Raw genomic sequence first — 20,857 nt, 5'->3', positions numbered from 1 at the left:
AAATACGCATAAGCCCTTTAGCATCTGATTTGTATTTATATTTGTCTATATGTCATTACACTGGCAGAACATATGTTAGAGACATACAAAAATCAAATAGTGGAAATTTTATTAAATAAAACATAAGCTAGTACAATATGCCATTAAATAAGGTCTTTAGTAAGTCCCATATTCGATACATGTTCTTCGAAAACTTTAGGTGGGAGACCTTTTGTTATCGGATCCGCAAGCATATCTTTAGTACTAATATACTCAATACAAAGATTATTTTCCTCAACTCATTCACGTACGAACAAATATTTTGTATCGAGATATAGACCAACTCCAGTCGAACTATTACTGTTCTAGAAACTAATAGCAGCTGAGTTATCACAGTAAAGCTTCAATGGTCTAGAAATGGAACTAACAATTTTGAGTTCAGTGATCAGATTTCTAAGAAACATTCCATGACAGGTTGCATTATAAACAACAATGTATTCTGCCATCATTGTGGAAGTTGTGGTTAACTTTTATTTATGACTCTTCCATGGGATAGGTCCGCCTGCCAACATAAAGATATAGCCCAAAGTGGATTTTGTTGGTGCAGTTGTCTGTCGACTACATCTTCGTTCGAGTCTTAGTGTAGGGCTGATTGTACAGTGCACGAAATTCAAGAAAACATGTTTTAGTGTTGATTTCGCTCATAATGACATCTTGTCATTTGGAGCGAAATCATCAACAACTTGATTTCGCTCATAGGGTCATTTCAGATGATTTCGCTTATTTGGTCTTGTCTGATTTCGCTTATATGGTCTGGTGTAGTCTGGAGCGAAATCTGAACACTATATATAGGTATCATGAGCGAAATCACAGAGTAGTAGTTTTGTTTCCGACGGCGAAGCTCCGTCGAAGAGTCTCCGCATCTGTAACAGCTTTATAATCAATACAAGAGACAATTAATAGTGAAATCAAGCTAAACAAAGACTGAATCAATGAATTCCGCCTCTAATTCAGTTTGAGCACTCTTCTGATCGACTCGTCAGGTCGTATCACGATCCTACAAGTGGTATCAGAGCTCAGGAGGAAGAGTTCTTACCGTTTAGCTCGTTTTTGCTGAAAAATTCTGATTTCTACACCTTCTTTCTTCATCAGAACGAGTTTTATTGGTCAAAATTGGATCAAAATTTCACAGATTATAGGAAATTGGACATAGATGAATCCTTAAAAGTTTGGGACCAAAATTCGGACTAAAAATGGACCAAATTGCCCCCCGAGTTGATTTCGCTCATATGGACTTTCTCTGATTTCGCTCTTAACACATCTTAATTTTGCTCCTGGGGTTTATTATCAAGTGATTTCGCTCCAAAACAGTGGTGATTTCGCTCTTGGGAAATTTAATATCAGATTTCGCTCATAAGACATCAGATTTCGCTCATAAGACACCACATCTGATTTCACTCTTGAAGCATTTAAAAATCAGATTTCGCTCCAAGAGGTCAAAATTGGGATTTCGCTTGAAATTGCTTAGTGATTTTGCTCGAAAAGCCTATTTCGCTCGAGAAGGAACTGTCTCAATAAACGTGTTACCGAATCATGGATACCAATTTCTTTAATATGAATAGAGAAACATTTGACAGAATAAATATATTAAAGAAAGAATTTGATTCGTTTTCAGGTTATCCAGGAGAAAACACAAAGACTATCATTGAGAGGTATAGCCATCTTGTTCGTTCAATGTCCAAAATTGGTATAACCAAAAGACCAGAAGAATGGGTTGAGAAATTTGTCAGTACTTTATCTCAAGAAGAATGTGGAAATTATATCTTGAACTTGAAGATTTCTGGAGAATTTTCTCGACTGACAATTTGTCCACTCATTGAAAAGATTGAAGAACAAACTTTGACAATGTCAAAGTTGAAGATTGCGATGAAAAATCTGATGATGAAAATGAAAAAATTGAAAAACAAAATTTATTTTTGAAATTAAAAGAAAAATTTCAGAAAACTGTTCTACAATCAACTGAAAAGGGAGAATGCTCTAAGCAAAAACCTTTGAAGAAGAAAGTGGAACAGAAACAAAAAATTAAAAATGAGAAAAATGTTCAAAAAGATAATAAAAGCTCATCAGATCGGTCATCCAATCAAAATCAAAAATCACAAAAATTGATAAATGAAAACTCAAAAACTGTTGGCAGTAAGTGGTGCAGGTCGAATCACAGTGCTCAAAAGCCAAATCCAGCAAACATGAGAAAGGAATATCACCAAGCCAAACAGTACTTTGATCTAAACATATGGGCTGAAAATGGTGATTGGTATGATAACATAGTGTGTTACCAATGCGGTTATCAAGGACACATTACTGTTAACTGCCAGAATTGGAGCTATGAGACGAGAAAATGCTATAATTGTCAAATTAGAAGTCACATTGCCAGAGATTGCCCAAGGAGATCAAATGAAAGATTGAGGGCTAATTCTCAGAAATTGGCAAAGATTCCAGTCAACGTCAAGCCCAAAGAACAAAAGGTTCAAGAACCTAAAGTTCAAGAAATGAAAGTGAAGCTTTCTCAAGGACAAAAAGACAGACTGCGAAAGAAGAGGAAGAAGGCGAGATAGTATCTGGAGAAGATATTGTCCTCGGGTTCATCTGTTGGTAAAAATAAGAGTTCTGATGAATTGACTCCCTCGATTGCGAAGTCAAGCAAGATGAATTCATCGGATACAAATCTGAGGACGAAAGAAGAAAAGAAGAAGAAAATGGTCGACGATGAATCTGACGTGTCAAAGTCAGAAAAGCCACCTTCAGGCGATGAATCTGACAGGTCAAAGTCAGACAAGCCATGTGCAGGCAATGATTCTGGTTCGTCAAAACCAGAGGAGCCATTGGTTGAGGTAAAAATGGAGAATTCAGGTTTAACAATGGATGATGCAAACTTTCCACCATTGTTGAACAAGAATTCAAAATCACCCAAGGATCGTCAGGCTTGGGTGAATCTGTTCAAATGAAAAACCTGACTTGCCGGAACTCCCAGGTTGGTAATTGTGGAGTAGGAATTGGCATCTTTCTTGAGAAATTCACAGGTTGGTAACTGTGATATTTCGACTTACATGTGGTAAATCAGGGACATTAAGTTGTACTTGATTTTCTACAAGTGTTGTTTGAGATTTAAAACTGAAATTGTAAAATCTGTCATGTGTATGAAGAAAACAATGTGTTGAAGTGACCCCGAACCTATAAATGATTGGTTAACAAACTACTTTTTCCAGAAAAACCATTTTGATTAAAACAAACTTAAGTGTTTTGAAATCATAATGGGAAAATAGTTTGTTGTGAGGGGGAGTTCTGATTGTTTATGCCAGGTGGATGGAGAATTGAAGTGATTCTCATCAAGTTGTCAAGTTTGTACAGTTTGTTTCAAATTTTCCCAGAAAATCAAAATTGAAACATATTTTGATTTTAGGGGGAGTAAAATTTAAAAAAAAAAATAGAAAATTTGAAAATGTCAAAAACATTGAAAAATTAAAAAATGAGTTTTGCTGAAACAAGAGGAAATGATAGAAAATCAGTGGACTATCACAGCATGCTAAAGAAATGTAAAGTCTAAAAAGTGATAAACGATTTCACTAAAGATGTGACGATAGGCTCAGCTAGACTAGTAGATTTGCGATAACGATACAAACATAAAGAAAAAGCCTAGTTCTAGTGGGAAACACGGTTGAAAGCATAGTACTTAGTTTTGTCCTTCGTGACTGTGTGCCTACTCAGTAATCGCTGAATGCAAAAAGCATGAAAACTGGTTAAATTTGTGAACTTTCACAATTTTGCTGAAAAATCACTGTGATTGTGCATTTTATTTTGCAAAGATTTAAACTTGTTTTATTTCTTTATTTTGTTTAAGCATTGGACATCCTCTACGTATACGTGAGTATCGACCTGGATGTTACTGCCTAAACGTTGTGCTTTATTTTCTTTGGTGTTTCGTTTAAGCTTTGGACCTCCTCTGCGTAGTATCGACCTGGTGGTTAAAGCCTAAACAACTTCAACTTGTTTTATTTTCTTATTTTGTTTAAACATTGGACTTTCTCTGCGTATACGAAAGTATCGACCTGATTGTTAATGTTTAAACATTCTGCTTTATTTCTGCACAAATCACAGTTGATCAAAGTTTAAAGGCATTACTTGAGTCTGTGTATTGCATGATGAGGGGATATGCTGAGATCGTGGGGTCCATAAGAATTTAGTATAAAATTAATATATCTTAACGTATCGGTAAGCATGTCGAAAGTTTTTAGATTGAGTTTAAGTGGACAACAATATCGTCAATCTATGTGAATCGTTTAGAACTTAAAACGATTAAAAGCTTAACGGTGCTTGTGATGTGTCTAAAAACTGATATGATTCTCTTTCGCAAACTCACAAAAATAATGTTTGTACATATTTCATTTCTGCATTTAATTTCTATTATTGCATTTATGTTTCATATTTTGAAAAATCCAAAAAGATTTTTGACAACTGATGTTGGAAAACTGATATTCAAAATCTCAAAGGCTAAACATGATGAACAGATGGGTTGGTTGATTGGTTTGAAATGTTTAAGATGATTCATTAATTTGGATCAGATTTTGGAAAGTTTCAAAGTTTGATAAGTTTTACATGTGAAGAATCTCAAAGGTTTAGTTGATTCATTAAGTTGAATCACAATATTGTTTGTTTGTAATAGAATGTTTGAGATGTGTACGTTTCTGATCTTGTTGCTACGGAAAGCCAGGAGATGCATCAGAACCTGAGAAGAAGCTTAAACTGAAAAAGCCAGGATTTGATTTCAAAGGTGATAACAAATTCCAGACAGCGATCCCAGCTTGATGATAGGGGGAGTCTGAAGAAAGTTAGAACCAGAGAAAGATCCGGGTACATGATTCCAGGAAGAGTTCCTGAAGAAGACCGATCAAGAATGAAGAGTTGTCATGTTGAAGACTCTCACTGAAGATTCCGTCAACATTCAAGGGGGAGTCTGTTGGTGCAGTTGTCTGTCGACTACATCTTCGTTCGAGTCTTAGTGTAGGGCTGATTGTACAGTGCACGAAATTCAAGAAAACATGTTTTAGTGTTGATTTCTCTCATAATGACATCTTGTCATTTGGAGCGAAATCATCAACAACTTGATTTCGCTCATAGGGTCATTTCAGATGATTTCGCTTATTTGGTCTTGTCTGATTTCGCTTATATGGTCTGGTGTAGTCTGGAGCGAAATCTGAACACTATATATAGGTATCATGAGCGAAACCACAGAGTAGTAGTTTTGTTTCCGACGGCGAAGCTCCGTCGAAGTGTCTCCGCATCTGTAACAGCTTTATAATCAATACAAGAGACAATTAGTAGTGAAATCAAGCTAAACAAAGACTGAATCAATGAATTCCGCCTCTGATTCAGTCTGAGCACTCTTTTGATGACTCGTCAGGTCGTATCACGATCCTACAGATTTCTTGTCATCTTTGCATTTAGCAAAGTCAGAATCAGAATAACCTACCACTTGTAAACGATAACTTCTTCTATAAGTCAGTTTGTAGTCTTTCGTCCGTTGCAGATATCTAAGGACCTTCTTAGCTGCTTTCTAGTAATCTAGGCTAGGATTAGTCTGATAACGACCTAACATTCCAGCAATATAAGCGATATCTGGGCGAGTACAGACTTGAGCATACATCAGGCTCCCGACTACTGACGCGTAAGGTATCTGGCTCATTTGCTCCTTTTCAACCTCTGTTGTCGGACACTGGAATGAACCGAAAACATCTCCCTTAACTACTGGAGCGACGGAGGGTTTGCACTGTTACATTTTGTAACGTGTAAGGACACAATCTATGTAAGTCTTTTGAGACAATCCTAAAATCCCTTTGTGTCTATCTCGGTGAATTTCGATGCCAATGACGTAAGATGCATCTCCGAGATCCTTCATGTCGAAGTTATGCGAGAGTAACCGCTTCGACTCATGTAACATGTCTAAACTACTACTTGCCAATAGAATCTCATCTACGTAAAGGACAAGTATAGTAAAGTTACTCCCACTCATCTTGAGGTAGGTGCATTGATCCACTTGATTCTTTATAAAACCTTGTTTCTTCATGACTTCATCAAACTTAAGGTACCATTGACGTGATGCTTGTTTTAACCCGTAAATGGATTTCTTCAACTTACAGACTAGATGCTCCTGACCTTCAGGTTGTTTCATGTAAACATCTTCGTCTAAGTCTCCGTTAAGGAAAGAGGTTTTAACGTCCATCTGATGCAGCTCTAAATCAAAATGAGCTACTAGGCCCATAACGATCCTTAATGAATCTTTACGAGATACAGGTGAAAACGTCTCTTGATAGTCAATTCCCTCTTTTTGAGTGTAGCCCTTTGCAACCAATCTCGCTTTGTAGCGTTCAACGTTCCCATTCAGATCCAGTTTTGTTTTGAACACCCATTTACATCCTACGGGTTTTACACTGTTGGGTAATTCTACCAAATCCCAAACGTTATTTTTTTCATGGATTCAAGCTCATCAATCATTGCTTTATTCCATTCAGAATACTGATCACCGTTAATGGCTTCTGTGATAACCCGTAACTTTGAGGTAAAAACCCGTTTGTTTTACTTTTATAAATCAAATCCTACGTTTTATTATTTGATAAATTAATTACATTTTATCCACATTACGTCGAACCAACCCGAACCGTTTGAACCAAAACACCTGGTTCGCGTAACTCGAAACTTACGAGGCCCGAACCATGTCGGGTTGTTTTATCAACTTATAAAACAGTAAATCTTGAAATCTTGTAGCAACAGACTATACACTTCGAAGTCTTAGTATAAATATTATACACTTTCCCTTCCCGCTTAATTAAATAGTTTGGTAAATGGCAGCCAACACTTGATCGGCCCAACCCCACTCTATTCCCTTTCTCTTAACTAATTGTCACCGGCCCAACTTCTTTTTCTTATCACATTATGATCGGCCCAACTCTAAATTCCCTTTTTATATAGTTTACGTAAGTGTATGATGATAACTACCTGATAATTAAAACCCTACCTGCGACTTATTGTTGCCTCCCTCTCTCTCGCTACTGTTGATCAGAGATAGAGCTTCCAATAACTACTCTACAGTTCGGTTTCATGGCCCTATCTTATCTCTCTTGATCGCATCTCCTTCCCTCTAGTTCTTTCTCTCTGCTCCAAGGTTAGTGTGCTTGTTAGCTTGCGGTTTATGGTGTTTTTGTATATACATGGCTGTGTTCTTGAGTCGTTTATGGTAGATATTTATTGGTTGCATGATTAGTTTCAGGTGAAATATTAATGCTTGAGATATCCGATGATATGCATGTATACATGAGTGTTGGCTACGTTCGTGTCGATGTTTGGAATGTTACATACCTAGGGTTGTTGTGGTTTTGATATGCTAGATGATACATGATGGGTTAACTTGTTAGTAGTCAATATTACTAAGTTTCATGGTCATTTAAACTCGTTCTAGTATTATTAAGACAAAAAACAAAAAGCTGATTAACATTTACAGCCAACTTCGGTTGGCTGTAAACAGGTCGTTATATATCGAAAAACTGATTTTCTGAAGTCTGAAGCGTACGTTTTTTAAAAATGCTTCAAATGGCGCTGGATCGCATTTTTCTGAGACCGTTTACTATTTTTATAGGGCTGTTTTGTACAGCAGCTAAAGCTACGTTTTTTCTGCAGAAATTACATGTTATGTGTTTCGTTATATCTTGTAAACTGGATAGAGTTAGGTTGTGAAATTCATACAGTAGTTGGGCAAGGATATTGCCGAAAATATCCCACTAGAATTTTGCCAATCGGATAGATGATGATTTTTAAATAAATTTTTCCGTGGACTGCGGTTAGAAAGTGACAAATCTGACTGCAGCCTAGTGGATGATTTTTAATAAATAATTGGTAATGATTTAGGTCCTGAGATTTTTACAAAAAGTGACGCGGACGACTTAGAATGTTCTGTAAATTATTTAGATTTTTTGGAGTAAGACAACTATTTTATAAAAATACCCGAAAACAGCCCAGCTTGGGATGTCAAAGCTGAAACGTAATAAGTTGATTATGTGCATATCTAAGTGTTGTTTGTGCTATCTGAGAATGATTAAACTTGTTTGATGTCAACGAAAATGTTATGCGAGTTATTGTGTGCTATGATCACAAGTGATTACATGTGGAATAGGTATATGTATGTAAGTTGTCAACGTGATTGCATGATACGTGTTAGAGTTTCGTGCCTTACATGAACACACTAACAAACTAAATGGTAATCGTATTGGGACGGGATTGACCTACCTCAACTCCTAATCACTTTTAAAAGTCTAACCGAGCAATCAAAGGTGAGTTCACTACTTTCTTTACAAGCATGCATCCTGTAGGAACAAACAAACAAACTTGCATAGGGGATACTTTACAAACCCATGTCCTTGTAGGGGATATGAGGCAGATTTCGGTAAATGTCGTTGTTGGATAATACATTCACTTCTATCACTTAAGTCCCATCTTACTACCAACTAGTTGCTCGTAGGGCAACGGGGTTATTAGTTGATAATGCTATTAGGTTTGGCACCCTCACGATGTACATGGATAGGATGGGCGTAAACTAATGACCTTAACCTCGTGACCAATGTTTGATAGAGAATTGGGGAAGGGCAAACAAACAACCGTCTTGCGGTATCAAGTTATTATCAACATATCTTAAAACGAACACTTGGTAACTAAACGTAAACAAATCTGTGAACTCGTCAGCTTTATGCTGATACACTTTTTCTGCATGCTTGCAGGCTATTAGGTACACTGATATGGGACTTGTTGTCTGGGAAGCTGGAGTAGTCATGGGTCGTGGCGATTGGTTAGACACCCGAAGTTGGATTGTTTTCTAAACTTTATACGTTAAACTTATTGAACAATATTTAATGCTTCCACTGAGTACGTTTGATTTTCAAAACTGATGTTTGAATATTACTATACTCATTTAATGGAAATTTCTATTTTTACTTATAGTTCAATGTGATTAGTGGCTAGATCCTGGTACGTCACACGCCTCGTGGGGGTTCCCGCTGGTGGTATTTTTGGGGGTGTGACAGCTTCATTATAAGAGATAGGATCATTGAGCTTTCCAGCATCCATTTCAGTCAGGTAGGTAACATAATCATCCCAATTAGTAGGCCTTCTTTGCCTAGATGACCTCCTGAGTTGATTATCGGGTTCAGCGTTGTCTTGGTTTTGAGCGTTTGATGTGCCTTCGTTATAAGGTATAATGGGTTCTGATTGTGGAGGTGGAATTGGTGCAGTAGCTTCAGGTGCAGTTGTTGCATTGGGTATAAGAGGAGTATACGGAGTACTGGTAAGCGACGAGTCTCTCCCCCCGTGTTGTACTTCTTGCAATTCTTTGTAAGGAATGATACTGCTCCCACTGACCTTGAAATCCTCCTGGAATGCAGCACGCTTAGTTTCAACAATACGGGTGACATGGGAAGGACAATACAAACGATAACCCTTTGAGTGATCAGGATACCCGATAAAGAAAAAGGTAACTGTTTTAGGGTCAAGTTTCCTTAGGAAAGGATTGTAAAGTTTTGCTTCAGCAATGCAGCCCCATACTTTAATATATTTAAGACTCGGTTTCCTTCCTGTCCAAAGTTCATAAGGAGTTTTAGGGACAGACTTAGAAGGAACACTATTGAGTATATGAACGGCTGCCTTTAACGCTTCAGTCCAGAGGAATAATGGTACACTAGTGTTGGTTAACATACTGCGCACCATGTTCATAAGGGTATGGTTTCTTCGTTCAGCGACACCATTCTACTAAGGTGTACCAGGAATGGTGTATTGGTTTACAATTCCCTGGCTCTTACAAAACTCATAAAATGGACCATGAGCTTGACCTACATCAGTATGTCTTCCATAATATTCACCGCCTCTATCTGATCTCACAACTTTAATCTGACGATCTAATTGCTTTTCAACTTCAGCTTTATAATCTTTAAAAGTTGTAAGAGATTCAGATTTTCCTTAATGAGATACAAGTACATGTAACGAGAATAATCATCAGTGAAAGTGATAAATGAAGTATGTCCTGTGATGCCAGCGATTTGGTAGGGACCACTAATATCATTATGAATGAGTTCTAATAAATTAGAGCTCTTAGTGGCACATTTCTTATTCGCTAATTTCATTTTACCTTTAAGACATTTGACACGTGTTCCAAAATAGTGAAATCGAGAGGAGGTAGGACTTTATCCTTTACGAGAGGATTTAATCGTTCTCTTGAGATGTGGCCTAAATGTTGATGCCACAGCATGGATGAAGTCTCTAAGTCTCGATTTTGTTTCATCTTTGTGAGTGATTCATTAATATTATATGACAAAAAATATTTGGAAAAATCATCATCCAGTTCTAATCTATAGAGACCACCATCCAGAATGCAAGTACCATAAACAACGGAATCATAAAGAATAGAGAGTTTGCGATGACCATGGGAAAGAACAAAACCGTCCATGTCTAACTTTGGTCCTGATACAAGGTTCCGAGTTACCTCAGGAGCATATAAGGTATCATAAAGTTTAATACATAACCAGTTTTCAAAAATAATTGTAATGTTCCTATGACCTTCGCTTCTAATTCCCGATCGTCCCCAACTTTAATTGTTCTTTGGTTTCTTCCCAGCTTTCGGATTGAAAGGAATCCCTGAGTAGAGTTGGTTGCATGAACCATAGAACCAAAATCAAACCACCAAGAATTAGCAGGAACATTTAAATTAAAGGACTCAAGTATCATGAAAAAACCGTTACCTTTCTTAGCTAGCCACTCCTTGAAGTCAGGGCATTCCTTTTGCATATGTCTTGTCTTCTTACAGAACTTGCAGTAGGGTTTGCCTAAGGAGTTCTTAGAGTTGGAAGGTGAACTTGTATTAGGATTGGGCCTTCGGACTTTGGAAGCATCCTTTCTTTGATAATTGTTCTTCCTCTTCTTAGAGTTGGAGGTGGTGAAGTTTGCAACATCAGTAGTGCGATCCATCTTCATACGCTCTTCCTCCTGTACGCACATAACGACCAGCTCACTCATCGTCCATTTGTCCTTCTGAGTGTTGTAATTGATCTTGAATGCTTCATAGGGACGAAGGAAGCGAAGTGATGACGAAGTGAACAAGAAAACCATCACTGATTTCCATCTCTAGCCCTTTCAGCTTATTGGCCATGTCATGCATCATCATGATGTGTTCGCGAATGCCGCTCCTCCCATCATACTTAGTTGTCACCAGCTTGAGAATAAGAGTACTAGCGTGTGCTTTAGATGTCCCCTTGAATTGTGCCTCCACGGAAGCCATGTAGGTTTTACCATGTTCCGAATCAGGAATAGCTCCTCTAATTGCATTGTATGGACTGCTTCATGAACATGAGAGACATGCGGTTACACCTAGTCCATTTTTCATGAACTATCTGCTCAGCAACCGTACTTTGAGGAGTAAGGTCCGCAGGCTTATTCTCTCTTAGAGCATAATCGAAGTCCAGCAATCCAAGCGTAAGCATGAGGGCATCCTTTCATGCAAAGTTATCACCAGTCAAAGGTGGAATCCCACAATTGGGTGCTGATAGTGGAAATAAGATGAGTGAATTATGATACTAATCAAGAAGTCCTAATGTGATCTAAGGGCATGTTATACTAAGGCAGGCATAAATAATGACCATTTTAATTATGAAGTTGTGATATTGTCTATTACTAACATCAAAATAATAGACTTAGTTAAAATTCTACTTAAACGAAGACGAGTCAGCTTTGGCCAGAAGTGTAATCATTTAAGCATGTGTGCAAAGTAATCGTGACAAATCAGCTTTGGCCAGAAATGAGACACTCACTTTAGTTATGCACTTGTTAAGTATGCTAGATATAAATGAATTAAATCAACTTTGGCCAGAAATTAAGACATTTCACGTTTGTAATGCATACTCAACATAGCTTTTATAATACTTGAACTATAAATAGATGTATCAAATCAGCTTTGGCAAGAAATGATACATCAGAAGCTCATTCAAGTTAGCGCGGATCAAACTCAATAATGAATCATTATGAGGTTTGAGTCATTAAGGTTTCGAGTCGCAATCATCTGGTTGCAAGTCACTAATGTCAGTCAAAACCTCAGTCGAAATCTCGAGGTTTCAAGTAATGAATATTAATGAGATTTCGACTTCATAATGAGTTTCGAGTCGCAATCGTCGAAATCTCAGTCACAATCTCAGCTGTCCTCGTATTTTAGTGAGATTTTGAGTCGGAACCTTGGTCTCGAGTTATGAAGATTAAAACCTTTATGATTTCGAGTCGGAATCTTGGTCTCGAGTCATGAAGACTGAAACTTTTATTATTTTGAGTCGCAATCTTATGGTTTCGAGTCGGAATCTTATGGTTTCGACTCGTTAAGGTTGGTCTCGAAACCTAGTGTCAACAGCTGTTAGTGTGAAATATAACTGAAAACTCGAAATTTTAGGGATTGTGGGATAGTGTTTCCTGTTTTAGTGTTGATCTAAACTTATCAAAAGATTTCGAAATTATAATTTGATTATCTTTTAACAATTTTCGAAGTTTTTAAGAGATATAATTCAGATCAAAACAGCAAAAACATCCACTAATCCAAATTATATTCCAAAACTTAAGGAATTTTCGAATTTTCCTAAGAACATGTGATGAACCCTAAAATTTAAAACATAATTATGGGATCCGAAACCTGAACTTTAAGACCTCTGTTAACAGATTTTGAACATTAATTTACCCATTTGATTTCGAGTCTCATGATTAAGCAATTTAATATTTCTAAACAGTGATTTCGGTAACATTAAAGGACTCGGAAACAGGCTGTGATTTTATTAATCTTTTAAAATTTTTGTTTTCTAGATTTTCATCCTAGAATAATGGATATGAAAACAGAACTGATTTATTAATATATGCTCTGATACCACATGTTGATCAGTTCTGTATAAATATAATGGAAAACATGAATAGCATACTTGTTACAGTAGACAAGCCAGCAGAGAATCTAGTCAGACATGCAGCCATTGAGTTAGACATTCTTGTCAGGATGATCTGGTTCCTCCTTAGAGTGTAAGATTATGATGGTGGTGAAGTCGAAACTAGGGAGGTTTCGACTAGGGAGAGAGAGAGACGAACTGATGTTATGAGTTAATAGGTTTATGTGTCTAACCTTTTACCTCTTTAATAATATCCTTATATATACACCCAAGAGGAAACCTAATTACTTAATAAGGGTAATATGGTTCATCAACAATTACCAACTAATTATTAGTAGGTTATTAATATATTTTGAGGGTGGGGATCAAATAGGAAGTTTATATTATCTAGGAAGTATAGGAAGCAATGTTAGCCGTTCATCTGCTTTTTTAAAATTTTGGACGCGTGGGCTTTTTCGTCATTTTACATTATCATATCTTCTTTCTAATACGATTCTAGATTATGTTACCTCTCTTCTTAGTTCGTCAATTTCATAACAGAATTGAAGATTCTATAACCCTAAATCGCAATTGATCGCAAATTCACCTTTTTTCAAGCAATAATCTTGTTTTGTTCGTCAGTTCGATAACCTCAATGTCTTCTTCAGACTCTGTTGGTAAGTTTAGCTTCAATTTTGAGTAACTTTTTGTTATTTTTTTCGAAATTCATTGTTTTACGTTTTATAATTCATCTTTCTGTTATTAATATTTGATTTTTCATAAGTTTAATTGTTATTGTTGTATAATTTAACATAATTTGTTCGTTTTGTTTCTTCATTGCTTATTGCGTTTTAGTGAAGAGTTGCGTTTTATGATTTGATTAACATTATGTGCATACAAACTTTAAAATTAAGATTGATGTAATATAAAGCAATAACTGTCATTGTTGTACAATTTTAGAGTTTTGTTCGTTTCATACATTGTTTTGTTTGTTCATCATTTGATGCGTTTTACTGAACGTATTGCGTTTTATGCTTTTATCCATATTAGTTCATATATAAACTTTAAAGGTCTGTATTTTTAAATTTTTATTAATATATTTTGAGATTTAACACTAAAACATTATTATATAAGAGGTATTGCGTTTTATAGTTATTTGTTAATTGTTTTAGATCACATTTCCAAGTGGGAGGAACGTGTATGCTTAAACAGTGGAAGAAAGTTTTTCAAACCTAAAGTCAGTGGATCCATTACACCTACTGTTGGAATGTTTTTTAAATCATTTGATGAGGCTTTTGCGTTTTATCAGAGATATGCACTTGCTGCAAGTTTTTCTGCAAGAAAAAATACTTCTTGGAAAAGTGGTGATTTAGTGAAAATAAGATATATTGTCTGCTCAAAAGAAGGATTTCATGTTAGCAAAGCAATAGATTCTTCTTCAGTTGATGAAAATAGTAAAAAGATTGTTAGACGTAATAGAGGTTCAAAAAGAGTTGGATGCAATGCTCATGTGAAATTAATATTAGAGAACAATAATATGTTTAAAATCTATTACCTTGAAGAAGAACATAATCATATCTTTGTTGAAGATATTCATTTCTTGCCTGCTACCAGAAGTATTGATTATGTTAAAGAAAGTTTTATATCTGGATTGTCTGCAATCAATATTGGACCTGTTAAAGCATTCAATATTATGAAAACAATGTATGGTGGTTTTGGTGAAGTTGGTGCTAGTAAAGTTGATTGTAAGAACTATAGAAGGGATTTGAATCTTTACATAGGAGAGTATGATGCAGAAATGGTAGTTAGGCGTCTTATTAGAAAGAAAGAAAGTTCTCCTGGTTTCACATGTTATGTTATTAGTGAAGATAGAAGATTGAAAGGACTTTTCTGGGCTGATGAGCAATCAAAAACAAATTATACAGTGTTTGGTGACATAGTTGGTTTTGATGCTACTTATAAATCAAACAAGTAAGTTTTTTTCATTTATTGCGTTATATATTCTATTGCGTTATATATTCATGTTCTATTTTTTCTAATGCTTTATTAATTTGTTTTATGTAGATATGATTTGGTTTTTGTACCATTTACTGGGATTGATAATCATTTTCGGAATGTCACATTTGGTGGTGCATTACTTGGTTCTGAGACTGCAGATTCTTATAGATGGCTTTTAAGGTGCTTTGTTAATGCTTTTGGAAATGAGCCTAAAGTTGTTGTTACTGATCAAGATGCTGCAATGAAGAGTGCTATTAAGGATGTACTCTCAAGAAGTAGGCATAGGTTATGTATGTGGCATATATGGGAGAAATTGAAGACAAAGGTATTATACTGCGTTTTATGATATAATAAACTGCAATTTTTATATAGGTTTATTATTGCGTTTTATGTATTATACAATAAGATCCCCAAATATTTTTATCAATAGAATTGCTTTTTAATATAACAAAACAATTGCGTTTTACCATTAATGCATTATGTTTATCATTTTCATTATATTGCGTTTTAAATTATTGTGTTTTATGTTTAATAATTTTATTACTTTTTATACAGGTTAGTCATGTTTTGTCATCAAACATTGATTTTAATACAAGAATGACTCATGTTGTTTGGAATGATACTATTATTCCAGAAGATTTTGAAACTGAGGGCATTCAATAATGTCTACTTTTGGATTGGAAAATCATGAGTGGTTAAAAGATATGTACGATCTTTGATTTGATTGGATTTCCGCTTATTACCATGGAGAGAATTTGGCTGCTCTTATGCGTACTACGTCTAGATGTGAAAGTGAGAATTACTTCTTTGGTCAGATTTGCAATCCGAGATGCACACTTGTCGAATTTTTCACTCATTTTGAGACTGCAATGGATTTTCAAAGGCATGAGCATAGGAGGAATGATCATGATACAAGGTATATTCAGTCTAAGACTTGGAGTGACTTTGTATTGGAGAAACAAGCATCAGAAATATATACCAAAACAATTTTTAAAGATATTCAGATTGAAATTGATGCTGCCATTACAAAGTGTATGTCAAAGTCTCATGATACTGTGGGTGATGTTCAATATTATGAAATAAAGGATTTCAAACAGCCATGCACATCTTTATTCAAGGTAATTTTTTAAATTTATATTGTTTTAAACATCTATTGCGTTTTATTTTTTTCCATCATTTGTTGCGTTTTATCATTATATGATCATATACTTAATTTCTGTATTATATTTATTATTCACTACGTTTTATATTACATTTCACTAATTTTATATAGCTATTTAATTTTATTTACATGTTCAATACAGCAAACAAGAAGATGGTTTAAGTATAAGTTGTACTTGCAAACGGTTTGAACAATTTGGTATATTGTGCCGCCATATATTTTATGTTCTACGGTATGATGATATAACTGAGTTTCTTAGAAGATATGTTCTTAGAAGATGGATGAGAGATGTTGTTTCAAATGGATCAAATCATTGCAATATTCGGTTTGAGGAAATTGGTAGGAATAGTGAAATTGATAAAGTTTTTAGAGAAATCGTTGTTGCAAATGAGTATGTGGTTAATAGGTTGGTTGGGTATTTAGATGAGCTGTGTCGTTACAGAGATCATATTAAAAGTTATATTGATAAAGCGGATGAGGTTATGGTTGTTGCGCCCCCTCCTAGTCGCAAAGAAAGATTTGCTGATATTGGAGGGAACTTAGAAAAGTCAGATTCTATGATTCGTGTCCCGATCAAAAAAAGGACCAAAGGATGCGGTGTACAAAAAAGGATCAAGTCTAATCGTGAGATTGCAATTCAGAAATCATCAAAGATCCAGAAATCGTGCCGTGTATGTGGTGGAAAAGGACATAACAGTCGCACATGTAAAGATAAGGTTTCTTCTAATGCTATAGGCTCTAGCAATACAATGTAAGTATGTATACAAATTCTGTCAAATTCTGATATTAATAAGAAAGAAAAAAATTTTGTCATTGCGTTTTATGATGTATAGGTTTCAGCTCTTTTTGTTATTGCGTTTTGTGATATCCTCCATAAATATCAGCTTTTTTTGGTTAATTGCGTTTTATGATAACAACAGTATATTGTTATTGCGTTTTATACATAGAACAATATACTATAAATGGAATTTTTTGATTATTGCGTTTTATTATAACACATATCAAATTAAACATGAAATGCAAGTGGATATCATTAACATTGCGTTATATAGATGATGATATTTAAAAACAAAGATGATGTTTACAAACCACAAAATTAAATAAAAATTACTAGCAAGATCAGCATCATGGATAAAAGTTTGTTTCTTCTTCAGATGAGAACCCTAAGCTTCCATTAGGGATTTCCTCATCACTTTCAGATTCAGTCCAAAGTTCAACCTGTGAGACTACTGCCTTTTGAAGCTTCTCTGCAAATTTGCTAGCAGAGTTGTTGATGATTGGTATTTCAGATAATTGCTTCAAAATTTTTATATCCTCACTGGAAGATATGTCCCTTGGGTCATATATCTCCACATCACCATCGTCCCAAGTAATTGAAACTTTGAAAGTTTCCTCAATGAACTCCCAAGATGTATCTTGGGCTTCTTCAGTTGCAGTTTGATTCGGATTTCCAAATCTTTTGTGTAGAATTCTGAATAGTGCGGCTGTCTGATTTGTTTAACAAGCAGGTGGTATACCTATTTCATTCATCCTTCTCAACACATTCTCATTGCAGTTTTGAAGAACAGAAGCAACGGGATGGTATCTTATTTTTTTTCCATCAAGAAATTGAAGAACGAAATTCTCTCTTTTAACCCACCAAACTGATAGTTGTTGATTAGCCATTTAGGGTTTTTGTGTGTGTTTGTTGTTGGGTATTGGTGTATGAGGAATGTGAAATTAATTTAGGGTTTTTGTTCTTATATAATGGATGGTAGAGGGATTGGTATCAAGTGTGTTAATAATAAAAATGATTATATTTTCGTTTTTTCTTTGAATTGATTGTTCAATCATACAGTATTTTATCAGGAATCCAAAAGGCTTTTTAAGGCTTTTTAAGGCTTTTTGTCTAATCAATTTCTTTGTCATTAAGCTATCAGTTTTTTCTTTGTTTTATCAATTCCTCATTTATTATTATTTTATTTTATAACATTGCATTTTAGAAAGAGTATAATATATTAGTTTTATGATTGTCATTAAGCCTTTATTTTGTTTGCGTTATAAAAATAGTAAAAAAAACTTTTATTGCGTTATAAAGATATATTGCGTTATATGTTTGGAAATTGAAGACAAAGGTATTATACTGCGTTTTACGATATAATAAACTGCAATTTTTATATAGGTTTATTATTGTGTTTTTATGTATTATACAATAAGATCCCCAAACATGTTTATCAATAAAATTGCTTTTTAATATAAGAAAACAATTGCATTTTACCATTAATGCATATTTTCATGATATTGCGTTTTAAATTATTGCGTTTTATGTTTAATAATTTTATGCTTTTTATACAGGTTGGTCCAAAATGAATAATTAGGAGACACTTTGTAATGCATTTTAGAATAAATAACTTATGTCAAACAACAACTAAATAGACAATATTGAGTTATAGCATACTATTAAAATGTTGCGTTTTACCATAATAACATTTCACTATATATGTATCCTTTCTTTTAAACATATTGTTTAAAATTTTTATTGATAAATTGTACAAATTTTAAATAATATGTTTAAAATAAAGGATAAATATTGCGTTTTAAAATAACAAACAAAAAGTAGCATTTGTAACTCTAAGTATATGTTTTAAAGCAAATATATCAACAAAATATTGCGTTATATGAAAATTATGCTAAAAGAAAAAACATTGCATTTTATAATAAGTAGCATTTCTAAATCAAAGTAAACCAGCAAGATCAAGAAAATATTGCGTTATATTAAAATTATGCTAAAAGAAAAAACATTGCGTTTTATAATAAGTAGCATTTCTAAATCAAAGTAAACTAGCAAGAGCAAGCCTCTCTTTAATCCTTTCTAAACTAGTGTCATAAGATTGTTTTTTAGGTTTCGCACTGAGGTTCCGAAACTTCTTTGAGTCCTCAATAACATAATCTTTGCGTTCGTTGATTTCGTGCAATAATATCTTTGTGATGAACTTTCTTCTTAAATCATCGAGTTGTGCGGTCTGCTTGTTCACTTGTTTTTTTGTTTTTACCCTTCTTGATAATTGCAGGTTCTTCATATTCCTCATTAAACCCACAATCCCATTCTTCGACTTCTTCGCCATTATAACATTCCATATGACGCATACAGAATATACCACAGTCAATGCTGTTATCTTTTGTCCTCCATTTCATCTCCATTCTAACAGGGTTTATGCCCTTTATATCATCTGCATTTTCATATCCAACAGATTTAAGGTAACCTGCCAAAGCATTCCTCTACAGAAAAAAAAAAAGATTAGGTGGCTTATATTTGTGTTTTAAAAGCATAAGTCGGAAAACTTACTGTATTTTCAGGCACATCAGCATATTTTTCTTTATTTGTGACCGCTTTCACACTATTTGTCAATGATGAATATTTGTTTCTCTTCAAGATTGAATGAGATCACAAAGAAATGCTCTGAATGGAGAATCGGGACAAAGGATAATTTTAAAATCTTTTATGCTTTTTAGCTTTGCACCTTGAAGAATTTTTTCAATGTTCTTTGTGAACGCTTCTATCATTTTTTCTTCCTTTTCAGTTTCTTCCTTATCACTCGATATTAAAGCCTGCATAACATTAAACAAATTAACATATTATTGCGTTTTATGAAGGTAATACAACATACAGATGCGTTTTATGAAAGAAATAAAACTGGCAGTTGCGTTTTATATAATTTTATTCAATCGAACTTCAAAAAACTTCATTAAACATATATTATTTCTATAAAACAGACAAATTGCATTTTATAGATCTTACCAGCATTCGAATAGTACAAAAAATCTTGGAGTTTTGTTATCTTTTGATCTTTTTTTTTCTTCTTCATTCAAAATATATGCCCAACAATTGATTACTTCTCCGGTGATTTCCAATCCTGGCCTCATTCTTTCTACACCATATCTCGACAGAAATACATGATCTCTAATTTTAAAGAGAGTGTCCCTGCAAAAAAAAAAATAATTAAATTATAATATTTTGATTTTTGTTTTGTGTTAGTGTATATAAATGATTTTTTATGTTATTTCTCCTTCTGCATTGGAAAGAATATCCCGATATGTTGTTTTCGTGTGCCGTTCTTGCTTCCTTCATTGCTACTTGTCTTTGATAGTATGGTGAACAAAATACTTCTGGTACATTTTTCTCTCGATCTGGTCGTACCATCTTTGTGATTATTTATTCTGTTTTGGTTATATCAGTTCTTGGTTTTTCTTGCTGAACTGATTTTGCAGGTGTTTTATACAGATCTTCTTGTGGGTTGAGGAATGATGTGTTTTGAATTAGATCACTGATTTCCTTTTCAGTTTTCTGTTCTTCAATTCTTTTAAACATTGTTTCTATTCCAGTAATTTGAACTTCTTTCTCGATTGTTTTATTTTCAGATTCCGTTTGAATTTCGGATTGTGCAGCGTGGCGAGTAGTATCAACTTCCACTTCATTTTCATCCACATTTGAAGACAACTGAGAAATTTCAAATCAAAGGATGGTACCTCATCATTTTGAATTTTTTTTATCTGATTTTTTTCTTCTTCATCTGTCTTTTTTATTATCTCCAACACTAATGATGGTGTTTCTTCGCTAAATGATGATTGTACTAATGAAGGGTTTTCAATGTGTGTTTGCAGACTCGATGTAGGTTCATTCTCAATGATTTTTTCTGGATTGGAGGGCTGGACTACAGCTGTGTTATCTTCATTGCGTTTTGTAGCATCATCATTGCGTTTT

The 20,857-nt window shown here is 34.5% G+C and overlaps 2 protein-coding genes across 2 annotated transcripts; both read left to right on the top strand.

Moving 5' to 3' along the window:
• Positions 1 to 13,611: 13,611 nt before the first annotated feature.
• Positions 13,612 to 15,617, top strand: LOC110914104 (protein FAR1-RELATED SEQUENCE 5-like). The gene is made up of 4 exons (XM_022158925.1): positions 13,612 to 13,633; positions 14,129 to 14,927; positions 15,021 to 15,279; positions 15,510 to 15,617. The coding sequence occupies exons 1-4, from the start codon at positions 13,612 to 13,614 to the stop codon at positions 15,615 to 15,617; spliced, it is 1,188 nt and encodes a 395-aa protein (XP_022014617.1).
• Positions 15,618 to 15,823: 206 nt separating this feature from the next.
• Positions 15,824 to 16,871, top strand: LOC110914103. The gene is made up of 2 exons (XM_022158924.1): positions 15,824 to 15,870; positions 16,259 to 16,871. Exons 1-2 carry the CDS (start codon positions 15,824 to 15,826, stop codon positions 16,869 to 16,871), a joined length of 660 nt encoding a protein of 219 aa, XP_022014616.1.
• Positions 16,872 to 20,857: the final 3,986 nt, after the last annotated feature.

This window comes from Helianthus annuus, chromosome 15 (genome assembly GCF_002127325.2).
Source record: "Helianthus annuus cultivar XRQ/B chromosome 15, HanXRQr2.0-SUNRISE, whole genome shotgun sequence".
Taxonomy (NCBI): domain Eukaryota; kingdom Viridiplantae; phylum Streptophyta; class Magnoliopsida; order Asterales; family Asteraceae; genus Helianthus; species Helianthus annuus.
The sequence above is the reverse complement of the archived record's forward strand: the minus strand, read 5'-3'. Positions and strand labels throughout refer to the sequence as shown.

What these genes read in the sequence shown, in the direction of transcription:
- LOC110914104 (XM_022158925.1), top strand. Translation starts at nt 13,612, where the DNA reads ATGTCTTCTTCAGACTCTGTTG. An exon ending in GCTACTTATAAATCAAACAA is followed by an intron (nt 14,928 to 15,020) that starts GTAAGTTTTTTT and finishes TGTTTTATGTAG; the next exon opens with ATATGATTTGGTTTTTGTAC. An exon ending in GGGAGAAATTGAAGACAAAG is followed by an intron (nt 15,280 to 15,509) that starts GTATTATACTGC and finishes CTTTTTATACAG; the next exon opens with GTTAGTCATGTTTTGTCATC.
- LOC110914103 (XM_022158924.1), top strand. Translation starts at nt 15,824, where the DNA reads ATGGATTTTCAAAGGCATGAGCATAGGAGGAATGATCATGATACAAG. An exon ending in AGGAATGATCATGATACAAG is followed by an intron (nt 15,871 to 16,258) that starts GTATATTCAGTC and finishes TGTTCAATACAG; the next exon opens with CAAACAAGAAGATGGTTTAA.